Genomic DNA, 17,898 nt, shown 5'->3' on the forward strand with positions numbered 1-17,898 from the left:
TCCTAGAAGGAGAAAACTTTAAGGAAAACAAAACCAAACCAATGCTTTTAACCAATAATACTTACAATAGCATCAAAAAACATAAAATACTTAGGGATAAATTTAACAATTTACATGCAAGACCTGTACACTGAAGAGTAAGAAACAGAGGTGAGAGAAATTAAAGAAGACCAAAATAAATCAAGAGATATATCATATTCCTAGAAAGGAACAGTCAAAGTGGTTAAGATATCAATTTTCATTACATTGATCTACAGATTTAATGCAATCACACTCAAAATGCCAACAAACCTCTGTATAGATATCGACAAGATGATTCTAAGACCTATATGGAAATGCAAATACCCTGATTAGCCAAAACAAATTTGAAAAAAAAAGAACTAAGTTGTAGAATTTATGCTATCTGATTTCAAGACATACTCTAAAGCTATAATAATCAAGATTGTAGTAATGGTGAAAGAACAGGCACGTGGCTCAATACAACCGAAGAAAGAATCCAGAAATAAACCTACATGTATGAGGTCAATTGATTTTCAACAAGGCACCAAGTAATTCAACAGTGAGTTTTTTCAATAAATGATTCTAGAATAATTGGATATCCCCACTGAAAAAATGAACCTTGATCCTTGCTTCACACCTATACAAAAATTAACTTGAAATGGATCATAGACCCAAAAGTAAGAGTTAAAACTATAAAATTTCTAGAAGATAGGAGGAAATCCTCGTGACTTGGGGTTATACAAAGATTTCTTAGATACAACACAAAAGAATATATAAAAGAAAAATATTGATAAGTTGACTTCACCAAATTAATAAATTTGCTCTCTGAGAGAATGAAAAGAGAAGCCACAGACTCAGAAAAAATATTTGTAAATCACATATCTGATAAAGGACTGGTTTTTAGAATATTTTATAAATAACTCTTACAATTCAACAATGAAAAGACAAAAAACCCAAACAAAACATGGGCCCCCCCCAACAATGAATGAACGCCTCACAAAGGAAGTATACAAATGACACAAAGCATATGAATAAATGCTCAAATAAACATCAAACAAATGCTCAAATAAATCATTTGTCATTAGAGAAATGTCATTTAAACCACAATGAGATATTACTACATGTCACCAGAATGGCTAAAATTTAAAAGACAGATAATATCAAGTGCTGACAAGAATATGGAGCAATTAGAACTCATATTGCCAGTAGGAATGAAAAATGGTACAGCCATTTTGGAAAACAATTTGGTAGCTTCTTATCTAGTTAAATACTTACCATAAAAGCCAGCAACTGTACTCCTGGGTAATTACCAAATGAAATGACATGAAAACACATCCACACAAAGATTTGTATATGAATGTTCATAGCAGCTTGGTTCCTAATAGCCTATGGCAAGCAGCCCATAAGTTGGCCCCCAAAGATCCCTGCCTCCTGGTATTCATGTCCTTATAATCAGCTCCCTTGAATGTAGGCTGGGCTTACTCATTTACTCCTAATGAAATATGGCAGAAGTGATGAGATGTCATTTCCATGATGAGATTATATAAAAAGACTGTTCTGTCTTGGGAGCTCTCTCTCACTCTCTTTTAGATTTTGTTTATGGTGAGCAAAGCCAGCTACCACACCATGAGAAAGCCCTGTGGCGAGGCCTCCACATCTGTATGGACGTGGATCTTTTGAGGCCCTGCCAAGGGCCACGTGAGTGAGGACAGAAGTGCATCCTGTCTCTTCCCTCACCCAAACTGAGCCTTCAGATGAGACCACAGCCCTGGGCAACACTGTCTGCATTCACATGGGTGACTTGAGCCAGAGGCACTCGGCTAAGCCAGGCCTGGATTCTTGACCCTCAGAAACTGTGAGATGATAAATATTTGTTATTTTAAGCTTCTAACTTTTGGAGCAATGTGTTACACAGCAATAGATATCAAATACACAGCCCAAAGCTTGAAACAACCCAATGTGCATCAACTGGTGAAGGGGTAAACATACTGCATATTTCCATAAATGGAATACTATCAAAAGAATGAATTACTTATAAATGTAACAACCTGGATGAATCTCAAAAACATTGTGCTAACAAAACGTCAGGAACAAAAGACTACATACTGTATGATTCTATTTATAGGATATTGTAGAAAAGGCAAAACTATACTAACAGAAAGCAATGAGTGAGTGATTACCGAGGGCTGAAGAGAAGTGAAAGGGGACTGATCACAAAGGGGAATGAGGAAACTTTCTGGGGTGATGGAAATGTCCTCTATGTTGACGATGGTGGTGGTGGTGGTTACACAGTTGTATACCTTTATCAAAACTCATCTAGCTGTAAACTTTAAATAGGTGTATTTTACCATATGTAAATTATACGTACCTTAACGAAGTTGATTAAAAAACAAATTGTTTTCCTATTTTTACAATGACAATTTATGTTTCAATGATTCTTAATTACAAAGCAGTCTTTGTAGAAGCATTGTTAGGTTATAAAAACCTATTTTAACAAATATAATCCAGGTGGAAGGTTATAGTGCAATTAAAACAGACTTTTAAAGCTTAGTTGAGAATTTTGATGCTTCTTTAAGAGTCATTTTAAAAATCAATGCCTGGTAATGCTAGAAAAATGGAAAAGGGTATCTTAAAAGAAGGACAACTATTTTCAAAACAGGGACAAAATGAGGTATACACATATGACTAGTTATTGAGACAGAGTTCCAATTGCGGGATTTAGTAGGATACACTCTACGGGAAATCAGCCTGCATCTCCTTTGTCTCTACTTCCTCTAGCCCATAAACTACATTGCTAGCCAGCTTTAGCTCATAAACAAAGGCAAACAAATTAGGGAGTCCTCAACAGTTTGAGAGACACTTTCACACTTTCACATGTGTCAGTAGAAGGAAGCAAAATTCCAGCTGCTTTTGCCTGAGTTCACTCTTGTATAGTTTTTTTTAAACTCATAACAAGCATTTGAGGATAAAAGCCTCAATCCTCTCTTGTGCCTTTGCAAACTCCCTGAAAATGGTGAAAAACACAAGCAATTTAAAATAAAAAGATGACATGCTGTGGGGACGTGGAAAGTTAACCCAAGAGGTGGAGGCAGAAATCACAGGCGAGGGGATGAAAAGAAACAAGTGGGTGAAATGAAGCATCTTTACAACCATTACCACAGGAAAAAAACGTGCCAACGAATCTCAAACATCACGGAGGTATGGAGTCAGCTGTTCACTTAGGAACACACTGTGCTATTCTACAGATATAAAAAGGAGTTGGATCAACTTTGAGGTCTGATTACTCTAAAAATTGTTAAAGAATAAACTTTTTCCTCAGAAACTCTTTCCCATGGCTGAATAATATGAGAGAAGGGAAATACACCTTCGCAGTAAAACTTAAGCCAATACTTAGTATCTGGAAGATCTCTCACAGCCATGGCCCGAGGAGGAAGACACTTGCATTTGTTTTGTCTTGGTAAGCTAGCACAGAGACACAGGGCACCTGTGGGGTACCAGGAAGGACAGCAAATTTGGAATCACGACATGCTAGAACTGGAAGGAACTACAAATCAGTTTTCTAATGCTGTGTAACTAATTACCACAAACTTAGCTGCTTAAAATAAAACCAGTTCATTATCTCGTAGTTTCCATGGCTCAGGAGTCCAGGCATAGCTTGGGTGGGTCGTCTGCTTGGGATGTCACAAGGCTGGAATCAAGGTGTCATCTGGTGTGCAGTTTCTCTTCCAAGTTCATTCAGGTTGTTGGCAGAATTTGGTTGTAGGACTGAGATGCCAATTTTCTTGCTGACTATTGACTGGGGGTCACACTCAAGCTTCCAGAAGCTGCTCTGGAGTCCTAGCCCCTTGGCCCTCACATAATATGGCAGCTTACTTCTTCAAGCCAGCAGGAAAATCTCTCTCCAGTCTGCTACCAGGGAGTCTTATAATCATATAACCATGATTAATCACGTATTCCCGGGAGTGACTATCCCATCACCTTAGCCATATAACAGAACCTAATCAATGGAGGGACTGTCTATCACATTCTCATATTCCTGCCCACACTCAAGGCGAGGGGATTAGACAGGTTGTGTACATCAGGGGACAGGAATAGGAGGAGCCATCTTAGAATTCTGCCAACTAAAACCATCAACACCGTTCAGCGCAACATTCTTACTTCACAGATGAGGGAAACTGAGGCCCAGGAAGGATGCAGTAAATTATCCAAAAAGTCATATAGTAGTTATGAGGACAAAAAGAACGAGATCCTGGTCTCCAAATTCCCTGTCCAGAGCCTGCCACTCTCCCAAGCTTCCTTCTGCCATTTGGCTTGAAGACAAGGTTGTTTTTCAGGAAAGAAGGGCAAAAGAGGACCATGATGGTCAGCTAAGTCACTAATCAGTATGTAGATTCTATGACACGCAGGAAACACTGAAATGACACTTACCTGAAGGGTGCTGGCACGGTGACTCAGCGTGTTTGAAGAGTCATAGTCAGCAGGATTAGCCAGCAAACGACTGGTTCTTTCTATCCACGCCTCAGTACTCTTCAAAAGGTCATGATATTCCTCCATCTTAATTGTGGCCTGTGAAAGACAGGCGGTACCCAGCTTAATCTGACGCCTTCTACTTCAGTTCAATGATTCTTGAATGAAGAATTCTTTGCTCTGAGTCAGAGTGTGTCAGGCGGTGCAGGGCTCTGTTCCCCATGGCTGGGCCACTTGCCCACTCCTCCAGCCCCCTTCAGGCTTTCATCCTTCCAACTTTTAAGACTAATCCTGACCATAGGTGGAAAGGTCTTATGAAGTTCTACGTCAATGCTACGGGCTCAGCAAAGGTTCCAAGTTAGCCTTACAACTAGTTGGGTTCCCATCTGATGCTTCATTTTGAAAACTGGATTTGTCTTTTGTCCTCCTGTACAGGGCCTTGTCCTAGAACATCCCAGTTCTTGTGAGCCTAGGATCCTGCCTTGTTCTTGCTAGATCACATGTACGACTCACCTACCATGACGGCTACTTGGAAGGGAGGGGGAGGGTCTCTCCACAATGACACTGTTTCTCTTTGTTGGCTCCCTCCTGGGACTCTCGAGATTGACTGCTGGAAATGTCCATCACCTATTGGGAAGCTCAACACCTGGACTCCTGCCATGGCCTGACATTTGGAAACTTGCTTCCTGCCTGCCCAAGCAGACTTCCTCTCTGTGTCAGCAGTGAAATCTCTCCCCTTAGCCCACCTGAACCTATCATGTGGTTAGTGTCAGGTCCTAAAACTGGCAATTCAAGGGAAACTGGCTGCCTCTGAATTTACATTTTTGTCCTGTTTTAAACTCATCGCCATACCACCACATGCGAGGCATAGTAATCACATGTTTCTGTCGCACCTTATTTAACTGTGAGGTTCTGGATTCTGCTCTCTGTGAGACTTGCTGGTACTGCTGGAAAGGAACCATCAGTTTATCCATCCATTCTTGAGCCTGTCCTGGATCCTGTTCAACAATGTCTTGAACTTCAGAATCCAGCTCATTTAGCTTGGAATGCCAGAGATCTAGCTCATCCCACATTTTCTGGAAAAGGAAATCATAAGCCAATATGAATGCAGATGTCATGGTTTATTGTGTTAATTCCTAGTTTGCACACAGTATTTGCACTTATAAATGCTACCAAAACAACATCACAGGAAGTTATTCACTTACGCCTAGCAACCACTTGTAACCTAAACCAAAAACACGTTTTATGAGGTCTCTTAACGCTAACTGTATTCATTTCAGTATGAATTAGCTGTACAGGAGCAGAAGGACCTGGACATTTCCAGAGATGAATGACACCAAACAGGGTCACTATAACCCTAATCTTTCAAGAGTGATGAGGTAATATCATGTTTAAAAAGGGCTTCAGTTAATGCCTGAACCTATTTAGACCAGAATATACATGTGCTTAATCTATAAGACTTTTTGTTGTTGTTGTTGTTATTTTGCTGAGGAAGATTTGCCCTGAGCTAACACCTCTGCCAATCTTCACCTATTTTGTATGTGGGTCACTGTAACACCATGGCCACCGATGAGCGGTGTAGGTCCGTGCCTGGGAACCAAACCCAGGCTGCCAAAGCAGAGTGCGCCAAACTTAACCACTAGGCCACCGGGCCAACCCTAGAAGACAATTTTTATTAAGTGCAAAAATAAAGCTAATAAAAAGAGAATAGCTGCTCTGACTCAGGATTAATGCAGTGGTAGAAAATTCTAGCCACATATATTAGTAGCAACTGCTTTTGGCTCAAGAAACCAATAGGCTGGATTCAAACCTGGACTTGTCTTGGGCAGAGGAAATCTCAAAGGTGAAATATTTAATTCTTACTGAATATTTGCTTAAGAACATAATTTCTTGAAATGGGAAAATCTGACCCATTTGTTAAATTAGGCTCCTCTATTTATTAAGAGTCCAAGATTTTGTCCAAAGGTGAGCCACATTCTGTCCCATTTTTAAAAGTCTCCATTCATATTAGAATATTTCCTTAAAATGTAGATTAGAATAAGAATGCTTTCCCTATGCAGGAGTTTACTTGGGAGTTAAGAGGTAACATATTACATTTATGTACATTTCTACCTAAGACTTTATTTCCTAAGACATTTTACAAGGGAAATAAATTCATAATTTCTATTTTCCTCTTTCCCCTTGCAGTCTAAAGAAAAGCTGTTAATCTATTCCAATCTATTGAAATATTTTTTAATCAAATACACTTCATAAATCTTCCATGTTATATTCCCCAACATTAATTCACCTTAGAAAACCAAAAACCCTAAGAACTGCTCCAACATAGAGACATGTCAGCTTTGCTTTTTCCATTTATATATTTATAAAATTTTTTATATCATTCTCCCCACGATAAGATCCTTGATTTCCTTTACTTGTGAAAAGGCTGGTTCACAACCATAGGCTCTCGGGGGGGGGGGGGGGGAGGTGGGCATATTCCCTCCATGGAAAAAGTGAGAACATGCAACCTTCTCCAGCGAGCCTCTGCAGGTGACACTCTCCGTCAGGGTGGTCGCAAGGATCTGAGTTAGATCTCTGTGACAACTGATGAGCCGAGGGAATACCAAATGCCGAAGGAAGTTAAAGGAGAATGTTACCTTTTGAATTTCTTGAGCTTTCTCAATATTTTTGCTTTTCTGTTGCAACATCTTTTCAACATTATAAAGCCCATTGTTAATTTCATCTATTTTGCTACTCATTGCATATGACGGTGAACTTTTCAAGACTTCATTGCTAATCTGTTACAATGGGAGAAAGACACGTTTGGTTTAGAGATGTTTTCTGCACTCTAGTCACAGGTTCTAATGATAAAAGGGGTAGTCACACTGTTACATGATTTTACTTATAAAAATCTTTTAAGGGCTAGGGAGAAATACCAAACCATACCGGCTAGTGTGTTAATGAGAGGGTAGATTAGCAGAATAAGAAACAGCAGCTGTGCTGACTTGACCTTTTAAATCCAATCTATAAAAAGAAAAGGAAACCAACAAGCAAAAATTTGTTGAATGTAATCCACAGTATGTACTACAGATATGTGCTATGTTGGGCAAAACTACTGAGTGGACAACTTAAAACACTCCCATGGAGCAAATGATATGAAAAAGCTCCTGTGAGACAAATTATTTATTACACAATCTCTCCATTTTATGAGGAAATATTCTGCACAGAACTCTTTTCAATACAACCTAACCTATCCTCAAACTGACTTAAATAAATGTAATTCCCATCTTAATATTCATTTGGGTGAAAAAATTTTCTGAAACTAGCTATTTCTTGAAGATGCACAAAGCTTAGTTTTTCTCTGTGTGAATGTTTCTAGTGTACGTTTTCACAACAATCAGAAATCTAGCTGCTAAACAGTGTAATTTTTTATCTGAGTGATTTTCTTAAGAAAATAACTTGGGCTAGGAAAGACGATAAATGAATGTTGACTGTGTCATTTTTCAAACACTTGATTAGTTTGTATTACTGTTTTTTTAAAGTTATGTTGATAAGGCTTTCTCCAAACTGCCATTAAATAATGAAATAATACTTTACGCTTTTGTAAATCCTTTAACTCTTTTAAACACCAATCTATCTGTATAGCCATTGTGACTGGAACCTTCCAGTGCAGACAGTATACAGATGTAGAAGCTAAACAAAGGCTGAACGACTTGCTTAAGGTTACATATCATGGTAGTGGTTGAACTCCTACAAGGAGCCTCAAATCCCCAGACTGGATTCTCAGGCTCTTTTCACAACATCAGGCTGTTGACACTTTTATAAAATGTTTTTATTCCACAGACCATACCACAGTCAAAATTAAAAAAAAAAAAAATTAATCCTGTATTAGTTTTTTTTATTGCTATGTAGCAAATTACCACAGAATGAAGTTTTCTGGTATTTTGGGCAGTTATTCTCCCGGCAGAAATGTATATCGTTTAGGTACATTAGGAGACATCATGATTTAGGAAAAGTAAGCGGACACCTGAATTATACAGAATGGTACTGTGTCTGTTGCCTGTACCCTTTAGAAACATCACACAATAAACATCAGTTGCTGTTTGTTACAAACATACAAGTTACAGTTGAAATTTGCAACCCTACTTTTAAAGGGCAGATCTTGATTATTAGTTCTCTGTGTTAGGGATTCCATGAAGCATTCAGGAGAACGAATTTTCTTTCTCTCAAAGCATTTAGTATTCTCTTAAAATAAAATCAATGTATGCAATCCTTGAGGAAGTATCTCATAACAGATTTTCTTGTGTGTTAAATCAACAAGATTTGTTATAAATATATACATTAGGAGTTACATGTTTTTTAAATGGGTTAGATTTTCCTAAGAAATCTGTCATAGAAGTGAACTAAGTCTGAAATCTGATTTTTTGTGTGTATTTCATATCTACTTTATTTAATAAGTTAGAGGTATTCTAGGCTTAAAAACAGCAATACAAAAATCTTTCTGTGGATGCTGGACCAAAGAGAATTTTGTTCTGCTGGATTTGGGCCGCCTTTTTACAAACCAATAAAAGTGTCTTGCTAAACTCCTAAGACTCCGGGACTACGAACCATTTCTCACTCTTTCTTCCAACCTGGACTTTCAGGTATAAAGATTTGCCCAGGCATGTTTCGCAAGAGTGGTGTTACCATCGTCATTAGAAAGACACTGTATTAAGTGCTATTCCTAGTGAGTTGCGAAATTTGTGTTCTTATAGCCCTGGGTTGCAATTTCAAAATGTTGACAGAGAATATGTTTTAAAGCAAAGTATTCTTCATGCTCCAAATTTTAAAGTGTTTCTCTAGTTAAAAAAAAAAAAAGCCAAGTAAAAGATAATATATAACTCTACTTTTAAATGCGAAAGAAAAACTAAGCATCTTGACTACAAGTAAACAGATCATCTAATTCTGTTATCTATGTCACTTATTTAGAGCAATATCTCGGTATTCAATACACAAAATTATCATTAGCTAAACTCTATAAAAATAGTCATAGCTGAAATCTGGGCAAATGAAAATGTGACATTAAATGCTATTTCCTTCTTTATATTCATTCAACTCCATAAATAATAACACTAGTACAAACATTATTATTACCTTCTCCTCTACGTCTTCTAAAGCTTTTCTGCATTCTTCCACCTGGGATTCAATCTCTGCAGGGACTATGGTGTACATTTCAGAATACTTGATTCTCAGTTTTTCCATAATATTCTCAAAAGTTAGCTTCCCTTTTGTAAGAACGCTTTGAAGCTCCTAAAAACATCGAGAGAGTTTCAAATACTCACAGGACAGGGAAAAAGTTTAACTCTAAAAATGAAAGCAGGTTTCCAGCACATCCTTAGGATTTAAATGGACAAACTTTGCATGACAAAACCTCACTATTGATACAAGCTGTTTAAGCCTGAGAGATACTCAGTGTGGTCAGAGGATGCTTTCCAATTTGGAAGAATTAAACTTGATATCTCTTCCTAGTGTCAAACCATTGTCCTGAAAAGACGTTACAACATCTCCTGCTTCTAAAGTACCTCTAAGATTCAGTGTATCTCAGTAGCAGTCTTGATCTAAAAAGCTGCAAGGAGCAAAAAGTTTCAAAGAAGTTTTTTTTTGTTATTAACTTGTTGCCATTTCTGCTTCTTGCTACATTATCATCACAATGATTCAAGGCCACTAAAAGCCCTGTGCTTGAAGCAGAAGTGTCTGCTTTCATGTAATTAGACAGCCCAGCAGAGCTCAACTTCTTTGAAAAGGGCGGGTTCCAGTTCCACGCAAAGAATGTGGGTTTGGGGAGATAAAAGAGACCTGAACAAATGGTCTATTGGTTGTGGCCTAGAAACAAAATCTGATCTACGTTCTCCTGCACTAATTATAAAGGAGAAACTCATTTGTTTGGGAAAGTTTCCCAAAGGTCAAGTAGAAAAATACTTCTTGACTTAACTGTGGCTTTTTGGGGTTTTTTCTTTTTTTTTACAGTAGCTGTTCAGTAGCATTATTTGTCTTAATGGATTGAGTCACCACACTGAAGAATGATTACGATTTTGAATGACTATGATGCGTGACTGTTTTCCTTTTAACCCTCAGCAGAGGACAACTCTAGAAAGGGAAAGTGAAAGAACAATGCTATTCAGGCAGTCTGAGGGATAGCGTCACCCTGTTTAATCCAGACCTAGGCGGGGTACAGGTCTTCATTCAGAGCTTCACGTACATGGCGGCCCCACAAAGACTGCTTCTGTGAGGGACAGTGAGTTTCCTTTTTCAACTCTGATCACCAAAAGCTCTGATTAACAACAGCATGCAACTTTTGAACAAACTTCCAAATGTCATTTTTGCCCGTTACCATTGGATCTGAACGAGAAGAGATTTTTCTGAAAAAATGAGTCCCCAAATGACACAGGGGCATGTACACAGTCCCTATGGGACATCATGTTGTGATATAATAAATAAATGTGGTCTTCATCCTGGGTTCCTGGCACAGCTTCTAAAACCCTTGGTATTTCCTGGATAGAGGTGAGAGGGGCGTCTTTTGTTATTTATCACAAGCCTTTTTCAAGCATACCTGAGTTTATGCTAACAAATAAAAATGGCAAGCAATAGGATATATTGGAGTATATGAGGAAGCCATTTGGTGTAAACCTAATTCGGCCTGACCTTATCTTTCCAAAAGGGCCTGACCGAGGCTGTTGAGCATGCATTGTATATCTGCTTTAGAGATTCCCTATGGCAAGAACAAAGGTGCAACTTGAGATAAAGGTGCAACTTCCCTCCCTCTCCCAACATTGGCATTTCCTTAAGGATTCAGCATCTTTCCTTAGGCTAGGAACTGATTGCTGCGCTCACCTGTGACCACTCAGCTCGAGACAATAGACTTGCCTCCTGCTACACCCTCCGAGATAGCAGACCCACTACCTGCTGTGTCCATCAAGCGCTGTGCCGACAGGACAATCTTGTGACTATTGTGGGAGGGACATTTCAATCATATGTGAAATATACTGTATGGGGCTATATAACCACTCTGTATGCCTCACTTCTTCGGTGCCTTTTCTTCCTTCGGGAAGAAAGGCCCCAGGCCATGGTCCTCAGATTTTGGCTCAGAATAAACTCATCCCAAATTTTCCTTTATAGATTGGTTATGGATTATTTTCGTCGACAATGCTAATGAGATGACTCTTGGAGGGCCCCTAGAAAGCTTCAGGAGCCCCCTCCTGAAGGGGGCGCTGGTTGCCAGAGGAATCAACCATGTGGTTAGAGGTTTCAGACCCACTCCCCAACCTCCAGAGAGGAGAGAGGGGCTGGAGGTTGAGTTAATCACCAACAGCTAACAATTTAACCAATCATGCCCATATAATGGAGCCTCCATAGAAACCCCTAAATGACAAGGTGTGCAGAACTTTGGAGTTGGTGAACACATCAAGGTGCTGGGAGAATGGCACACCCAGAGAGGGCATGGGGGCTCTGTGCTCCCACGCCTAAACATTGCCCTACGCGTCTCTTCCATTTGGGCTACTCTTGAGTTGTATCCTTTATAATAAACCAGTAATAGTAAGTAAAATGCTTTCCTGACTTCTGTGAGACATTCCAGCAAATTATTGAACCTGAGGAGCAAGTCCCGGGAAGGCGTGATTTATAGCCTGTCAGTCAGAAGGACGGAGGCCTAGGACTTGCCACTGGTGTCTGAAGTCGGGGTGGTCTTGAAGGAATTAGCTCTTAACCTGTGAGGTCTGTGCTAACTCCTTCCCGGTAGTTAGTGCTAGAATTGAATTGAATTGTAGGACACCCAATTGGTTTCCACAGAGTAGAAGAATAGGTTGGTGTGGGGGTAAAAACCCCACACATTTGGTGTCACAGTGTTGTAAGTAAAAACAGTTCCATTCTATCGGAGATGAGACATTACACCCTAGTGAAAGGAGTAGTCTGACATGCTACTCAAGAGTCTAAGGCCCCTGTCCACTAAACACACTTGAAATGTGGCTGAAAAAGGGCTGCTTGGTCCTGACTGGCTTACTTCTGAACCTGGTCTCAACTCCACTCTCTGCACTTCAACTGCACTGATCTCCTGTCACTCTGCCCATTCCATGCCACAGGGCTTTTGCACATGCCTTCTTTTCTCCTGGACCACTCCCTCCACTCTAGTCACTAAGTTACCTCTGCCCCAAGGACTTCAGATTCAAGACTGTGGACCTTGTATCAGCCACATTCACTGTTCATTCCTCACTTACCTCAAACTCTTCTGCCTTTTCTGGGTCCTCTTGTAATGCCATATTTTGGAAAGAAGTTGTGGTTTGTTGAAATAAATTCTTCAAACTAATTATTTCTTTTGTGAAAGAATGTCTTTCTTGGATTTCCTTCTGCATCATTTCCTTATTTTTTTTAACTTTCTGCAAAAGCCTAAAACACAGCATCAAAATAAAGTGTTTCTCTATCTGCTTTTCTGTGAAATAGTTTCATTTCAACAATTAATACAATGTCTGCAGAGCTCACAAAAGAAGTTTTCCTGAGAGAAAAGCAACAGTTTTCAATGATTCATATACTACATATACAAATATATATCAACTCTATCACTCAATCAAAAACCTCTCTAAATCTTTCATCCCCAAATACCCTCTTTTCAGGTTTTACATTCCAATTACCATTTCTATGCCCTTTTTCTCATTGTAATCAAGAAATTACAACTGAGTTCAAATGAACATGACTTAGGTGTGTGAACTCTGTTCACACACCTAACCGAACCGGGTGGGTTCTTGGGGACAGACAACTCCACTAGCCTTTTTTTCTCAGCTGACCCCGTTTGCTGTGGATGTAGCCACCATATTAGTAGGGGAATTTAAGTGAGGAAAATCTTTCCTGAAAGCTATTTCCTAAGTATCTCTAGCCATATATTTATTATACCCTTTGATCCAATGGTTCTACTTCTCAGCATCTTTCTCAATGAATTAATCACAAATGCAGATAGAGATTCTAGCATAAGAATAGTCACCACAGTGTTTATAAAGGTAAAAAAAAATTACCTAGAATTTCAAGGTCCAACATGAGGGGCTTGGTTAAATAAATTATGGCATATGCACATGGTGAAATATTGTACAGCTATGTTTTAAAGATCATTTAATGGCACAGGAAAATAAACATGATATGTTGATAAATGATTGAGCAGAATAAAAAACAGTATAAGTACTATGACCACAATTTGTTTAAAAATATTGTAATTGTAATTGTAAAAAAGCGATTGGCAGTGGTTGTTGCAGAGTGCTGAGATTAAAGGTGGGTTTTATATTAATCTTTATAATTGTCCACATTCTCTAAACCTCCTATAAATTAGAAAAACAGTAAACATTAAAAAAAAATGGAAGGATATTCACCCTCAGTAATACCAGGATGGAGACGAGGTGCTTGTTTTAATTATGGCTGTTAATCTTTTGCATCCCCTTTTATACCTATCAGTGTTGACTCAATTCTGTTGTATCATTTTGTCATTATTCCATACATTTCTATAATCTATAATCTCAAAATTCAATATTTTCTAAATTTTAAGCCTGAGTTGTCAAGTATGTTTTCTTAATAGTTTTTCTTAAATCTTACTTGTTGCATCGTTCTTGCATAGACGTAATCTCTTGAAATGCTGGAACAGCTTCCACAGCCTCTAAGCTTTCAGGAGCATTCTGGATGCTTTTTATGCGCCAAAGAAGCAGGGTCAGTAACAGTTGCTGCTTCTCCACATTCTCTTCGTATTGGCATAAACAGTCCAGCAGCTCAGAGAGCTCCTCTGTGGTGGCTGCCTCTTTTGTTTTGGAAATTTCAGGGAGTTCTTCTTGAAGATTATCTAAAATAATTGCTTCTCGTTCAATCTAATTCAGTAAACAAAAAAAGAGAGCTAAAATAAATAAAACATACTTTGACCATTTCAGGATCTCAAACATACCTTGCAACCATCGTTTTTGTATACCGGCTCTTCAAAGGGTTCCTAATGCTACATCCTAGTTCAAGGCAGTATTTGTCTTCCCGTAGCTGGGAAAATTATTCCTCCACTATCAGTAGCCCATGACTGCCAGCTACTGAGCATGTAGATGTGTGATTAAAAGGAAGTACTGCTGTTATAAGAGCTGAAGGAAACACTGTTGAATATTTTCATAAATAATTTCTTTCCTCTTCATATTTCAGTTGCATAAGGCAATTATTTCTCCTGATATATCCATAAGGTAGTTAGAATGCACTCCACCAAGTTACATCTACCAATTATAACAGGTTGGGCAACTACTGGATAATTTTTACAGATCTCTTTTCTTTCATATCTGATTCCAATATGCTCACATAAGTAAGTCCAGTCGGTCCTCATTACCCTGACACCCACACCAAAGGGAAAGTAGCCCAGATTATTGAATTAATCACGTATTTATTAACCACTGCTATGTGCAGACCCCAGAAATACATCGTATATCTAGAAATTGGAGTTCTACCAACATCACACATTTGTCACATTCTGCCCTGCGTTGTTAACTCTCCTGCTCTATGTTCAAACAGAGTCAGGCATGACGTTCTTGACGTTACAGAACATCACACAGTCCACTACATTTATGATATCGTGGTAACTGAAATGATGAAGGAGGACCTGGGGGCCCTGTAAGACACACCAGAGGAAAACTCAGAAGCCCCAGCATCAATTAAGTTTCCAGGGGCGCAATGGTCTGGGGCATGCCAGGACTTCTATAAGGTAAAGATCATGTTGTCTGATCTTGTACTTCTATCGCTAAAAAAGCAGCACAGCACTGGATACGTCTATTGGGATTTTGGAGGCAGTACATGCTCGACTTGCAAATATTGCTCAGTTCCAATGTTGAGGGGAGCCTGGAAAAAAAGAGGCACTGACTGCTGGAGAGTTTGGGCTGAGGTATAAGCTGCCCTGCCACTTGCACCACAGGATCTAGCTGGGTCCCCCGTCACTAGAATACATGGGTGCAGGTGTAGACTGGCCCCTCTCCAAGAGACCCAGTTATGGAATTTGTGCTTTCCATCACCTCAAACCTAAACTCAGTTGGGTTGGAAGTCCTCGTTCTCGGGCAGGCAGCTACACTTCCACCAGGGAAAGAGATAAAGCCTCCGCCGGGTCATTATGTGTCCCCCCCCGTTGGAGAACCAGCATCCAAAGAAAGGAATTGCTATATTGACAGAGGCAATTGTAGATCTGGGGTCTCCAATATACAGTAGGGGTGGAAAAACTATGTCTGTAAACCAGGACTTCATGGAGCATCTCTTGGGGCTCCTGTGCCTGGTGATAACCATAAATGGGCAACTGCACCAATGGGACCCAGTAAGAGTAAAGCAACTAAGGGCTCCGACCTTTCCTGCTTCAGTTCTCCAATCCCTACTCCTGTTCCCTGGGATCACTTTCCAAAATCAACCACTTGCCTACAAGCCGCGGCTCAAGCCCTGCTGTCTGCTACAGTGGGTCAGTGATAAGGTGGAGAACACAAAGAGGAAAAATGATTTTTATTAGGACAATAATTTTACTCAAAATCAAGGCAATTCTGCAACTTGTGAGTGGATAAACAAACTGTTATACATCCACCAATGGAATATTACTCAGGCATAAAAAGAAACAAACTCTGCTACAAGCAGTAACAGGAATGAAGCTCACATGCATAATGCTTAGTGAAAAGAAGCCAAGTCAAAAGGCCACCAAGTATTCGAGTGCATTTGCTTGACATTCTGGAAACAGCAGAACAGATCAATGGTTGCTAGGGGCTGGCGGTGATGGAAGGGGCTGACTACAAAGGGACACAAGGGAACTTTTTTGGGGGATGGAAATGTTGTAAATCTTGATTTTCTTGGTGGTCATGTGACTGTATGCAGTTGTCAAAACTCAACAAACTACACTCAAAAGGGTGAAGACAGCCTCCAATCAGTAAAATAGTTGCCACGAGGATAACCATTGACTCTTGCACCTAGAAGAGGCTCTGCAGCCCCCGGATGATTTTCCTTGGACACAGAATTCTAATAAAATTAGTTATAAAACTTTTAGGTTCACAGTCAATTCTAAAGTGGAATCTAAAAAGGGAGAAGGAACCACAGTTGCACCAAAAGTAAACATAGCGAAGGGGACGGAAAAACCTGCAACTAGCAGAAACAGGAACTAACACAGAAGTGACTTTTGAACTTTTGCTACACAGGGAAGAAGCCAGCCTTCCACTTCTAATTATCTTTGCAGATATGACTTTATTCTAGCATATTATGATCATCAAAGAATAACATGATGATTCTGAATAACCAGAAATGAATAACTAAATCAAGCAGATTGTGTTTAGAAAACAGGGAGGTTAAGATTTTGGGAGCAAAAAATAGTAAATTTAAACTTACTTTTTTAATTTGTAAGTTTAAACAGAGTTTAAACATTTTTCAAAAATTGACTTCTGGGCTGGCTCAGTGGCGCAGTGGTTAAGTTCGCACGTTCTGCTTCTCGGCGGCCCAGGGTTTGCCAGTTTGGATCCTGGGTGCGGACATGGCACTGCTTGGCAAAAGCCATGCTGTGGTAGGCGTCCCATGTATAAAGTAGAGGAAGACGGGCATGGATGTTAGCTCAGGGCCAGTCTTCCTCAGCAAAAAGAGGAAGATTGGCAGTAGTTAGCTCAGGGCAAATCTTCCTCAAAAAAAAAAAAAATCGACTTCTACAAATCCTTTAGTCCAGGAAGACACTGGATGATTGTATTACTATAGATATTTTAAAAACAGAAATTCACCTTGTCACATTTAAAGCACCAACCATGCTAACAGAATCTTGCATGTAAAGGTCTTTAGATGATGTAGTTTTTATTGAATGGATAAAAGCTATTTTAAAATCTTACACGGATTTGATCTATGTAAATATCATTTAAGATGATAGTTTAGTGGTTAAACTCTGGAGTGTAAGTTTGAACGCTTTTCTACCGCTCACTTGTGAATTTGGGCAAATCACGTGATCTCACTGGGTCTCACTTTCCTATGGAACAAGGATAATAAAAATATCTCCCTCATAGGATTCTTTTGAGGACAAATAAGATAATACACATAAAGAGCTTAGAACGACGCCTGACACACAGGAAGTGCTCCATAAGTATCAGCAGCAGTTGTTGTTAGTGTTATTACATGAGGACATACTGTTTGTGCTACTCTTTGAAGAACACACTTTGTTAGCAGATACTGCCAAATGTCCGTATGAATAATTACAAAGTTCTAAATGAATGGGGTCTGAATTAATAAAATATAATTGCAAATGAGTATATACCAATAGAGAGACAATGTAACAAAATAAAAAGAACAAAAATTTAGCATTAACCTACACCTGGGTTTGAATAAGAGAGGTCTCTCAACAAATACTTACTATGAGCCCGGTAAGCGCAAGGCCGTGTTGGATTCTAAAGTTATAGCAGTGAGCAAAACAGACACGGCTCCAGC

The 17,898-nt window shown here is 39.3% G+C and overlaps 1 protein-coding gene across 1 annotated transcript in view; it reads right to left on the reverse strand.

Annotated features, from left to right (window-relative positions):
- The window catches only part of LOC124233787 (nesprin-2-like), a 298,013-nt gene that overhangs the window by 110,921 nt on the left and 169,194 nt on the right, over positions 1-17,898 (reverse strand). Inside the window, exons 52-57 of the mRNA XM_046650989.1 lie at positions 14,053-14,318; positions 12,696-12,864; positions 9,580-9,735; positions 7,104-7,244; positions 5,361-5,543; positions 4,429-4,566 (exon numbers count right to left, since the gene is read on the reverse strand). Coding sequence (XP_046506945.1) covers positions 4,429-4,566; positions 5,361-5,543; positions 7,104-7,244; positions 9,580-9,735; positions 12,696-12,864; positions 14,053-14,318 — 1,053 coding nt within the window. The remainder of the gene's footprint in view (positions 1-4,428; positions 4,567-5,360; positions 5,544-7,103; positions 7,245-9,579; positions 9,736-12,695; positions 12,865-14,052; positions 14,319-17,898) is intronic.

The sequence above is a fragment of the Equus quagga genome, unplaced genomic scaffold (genome assembly GCF_021613505.1).
Source record: "Equus quagga isolate Etosha38 unplaced genomic scaffold, UCLA_HA_Equagga_1.0 226_RagTag, whole genome shotgun sequence".
NCBI classification, from domain to species: domain Eukaryota; kingdom Metazoa; phylum Chordata; class Mammalia; order Perissodactyla; family Equidae; genus Equus; species Equus quagga.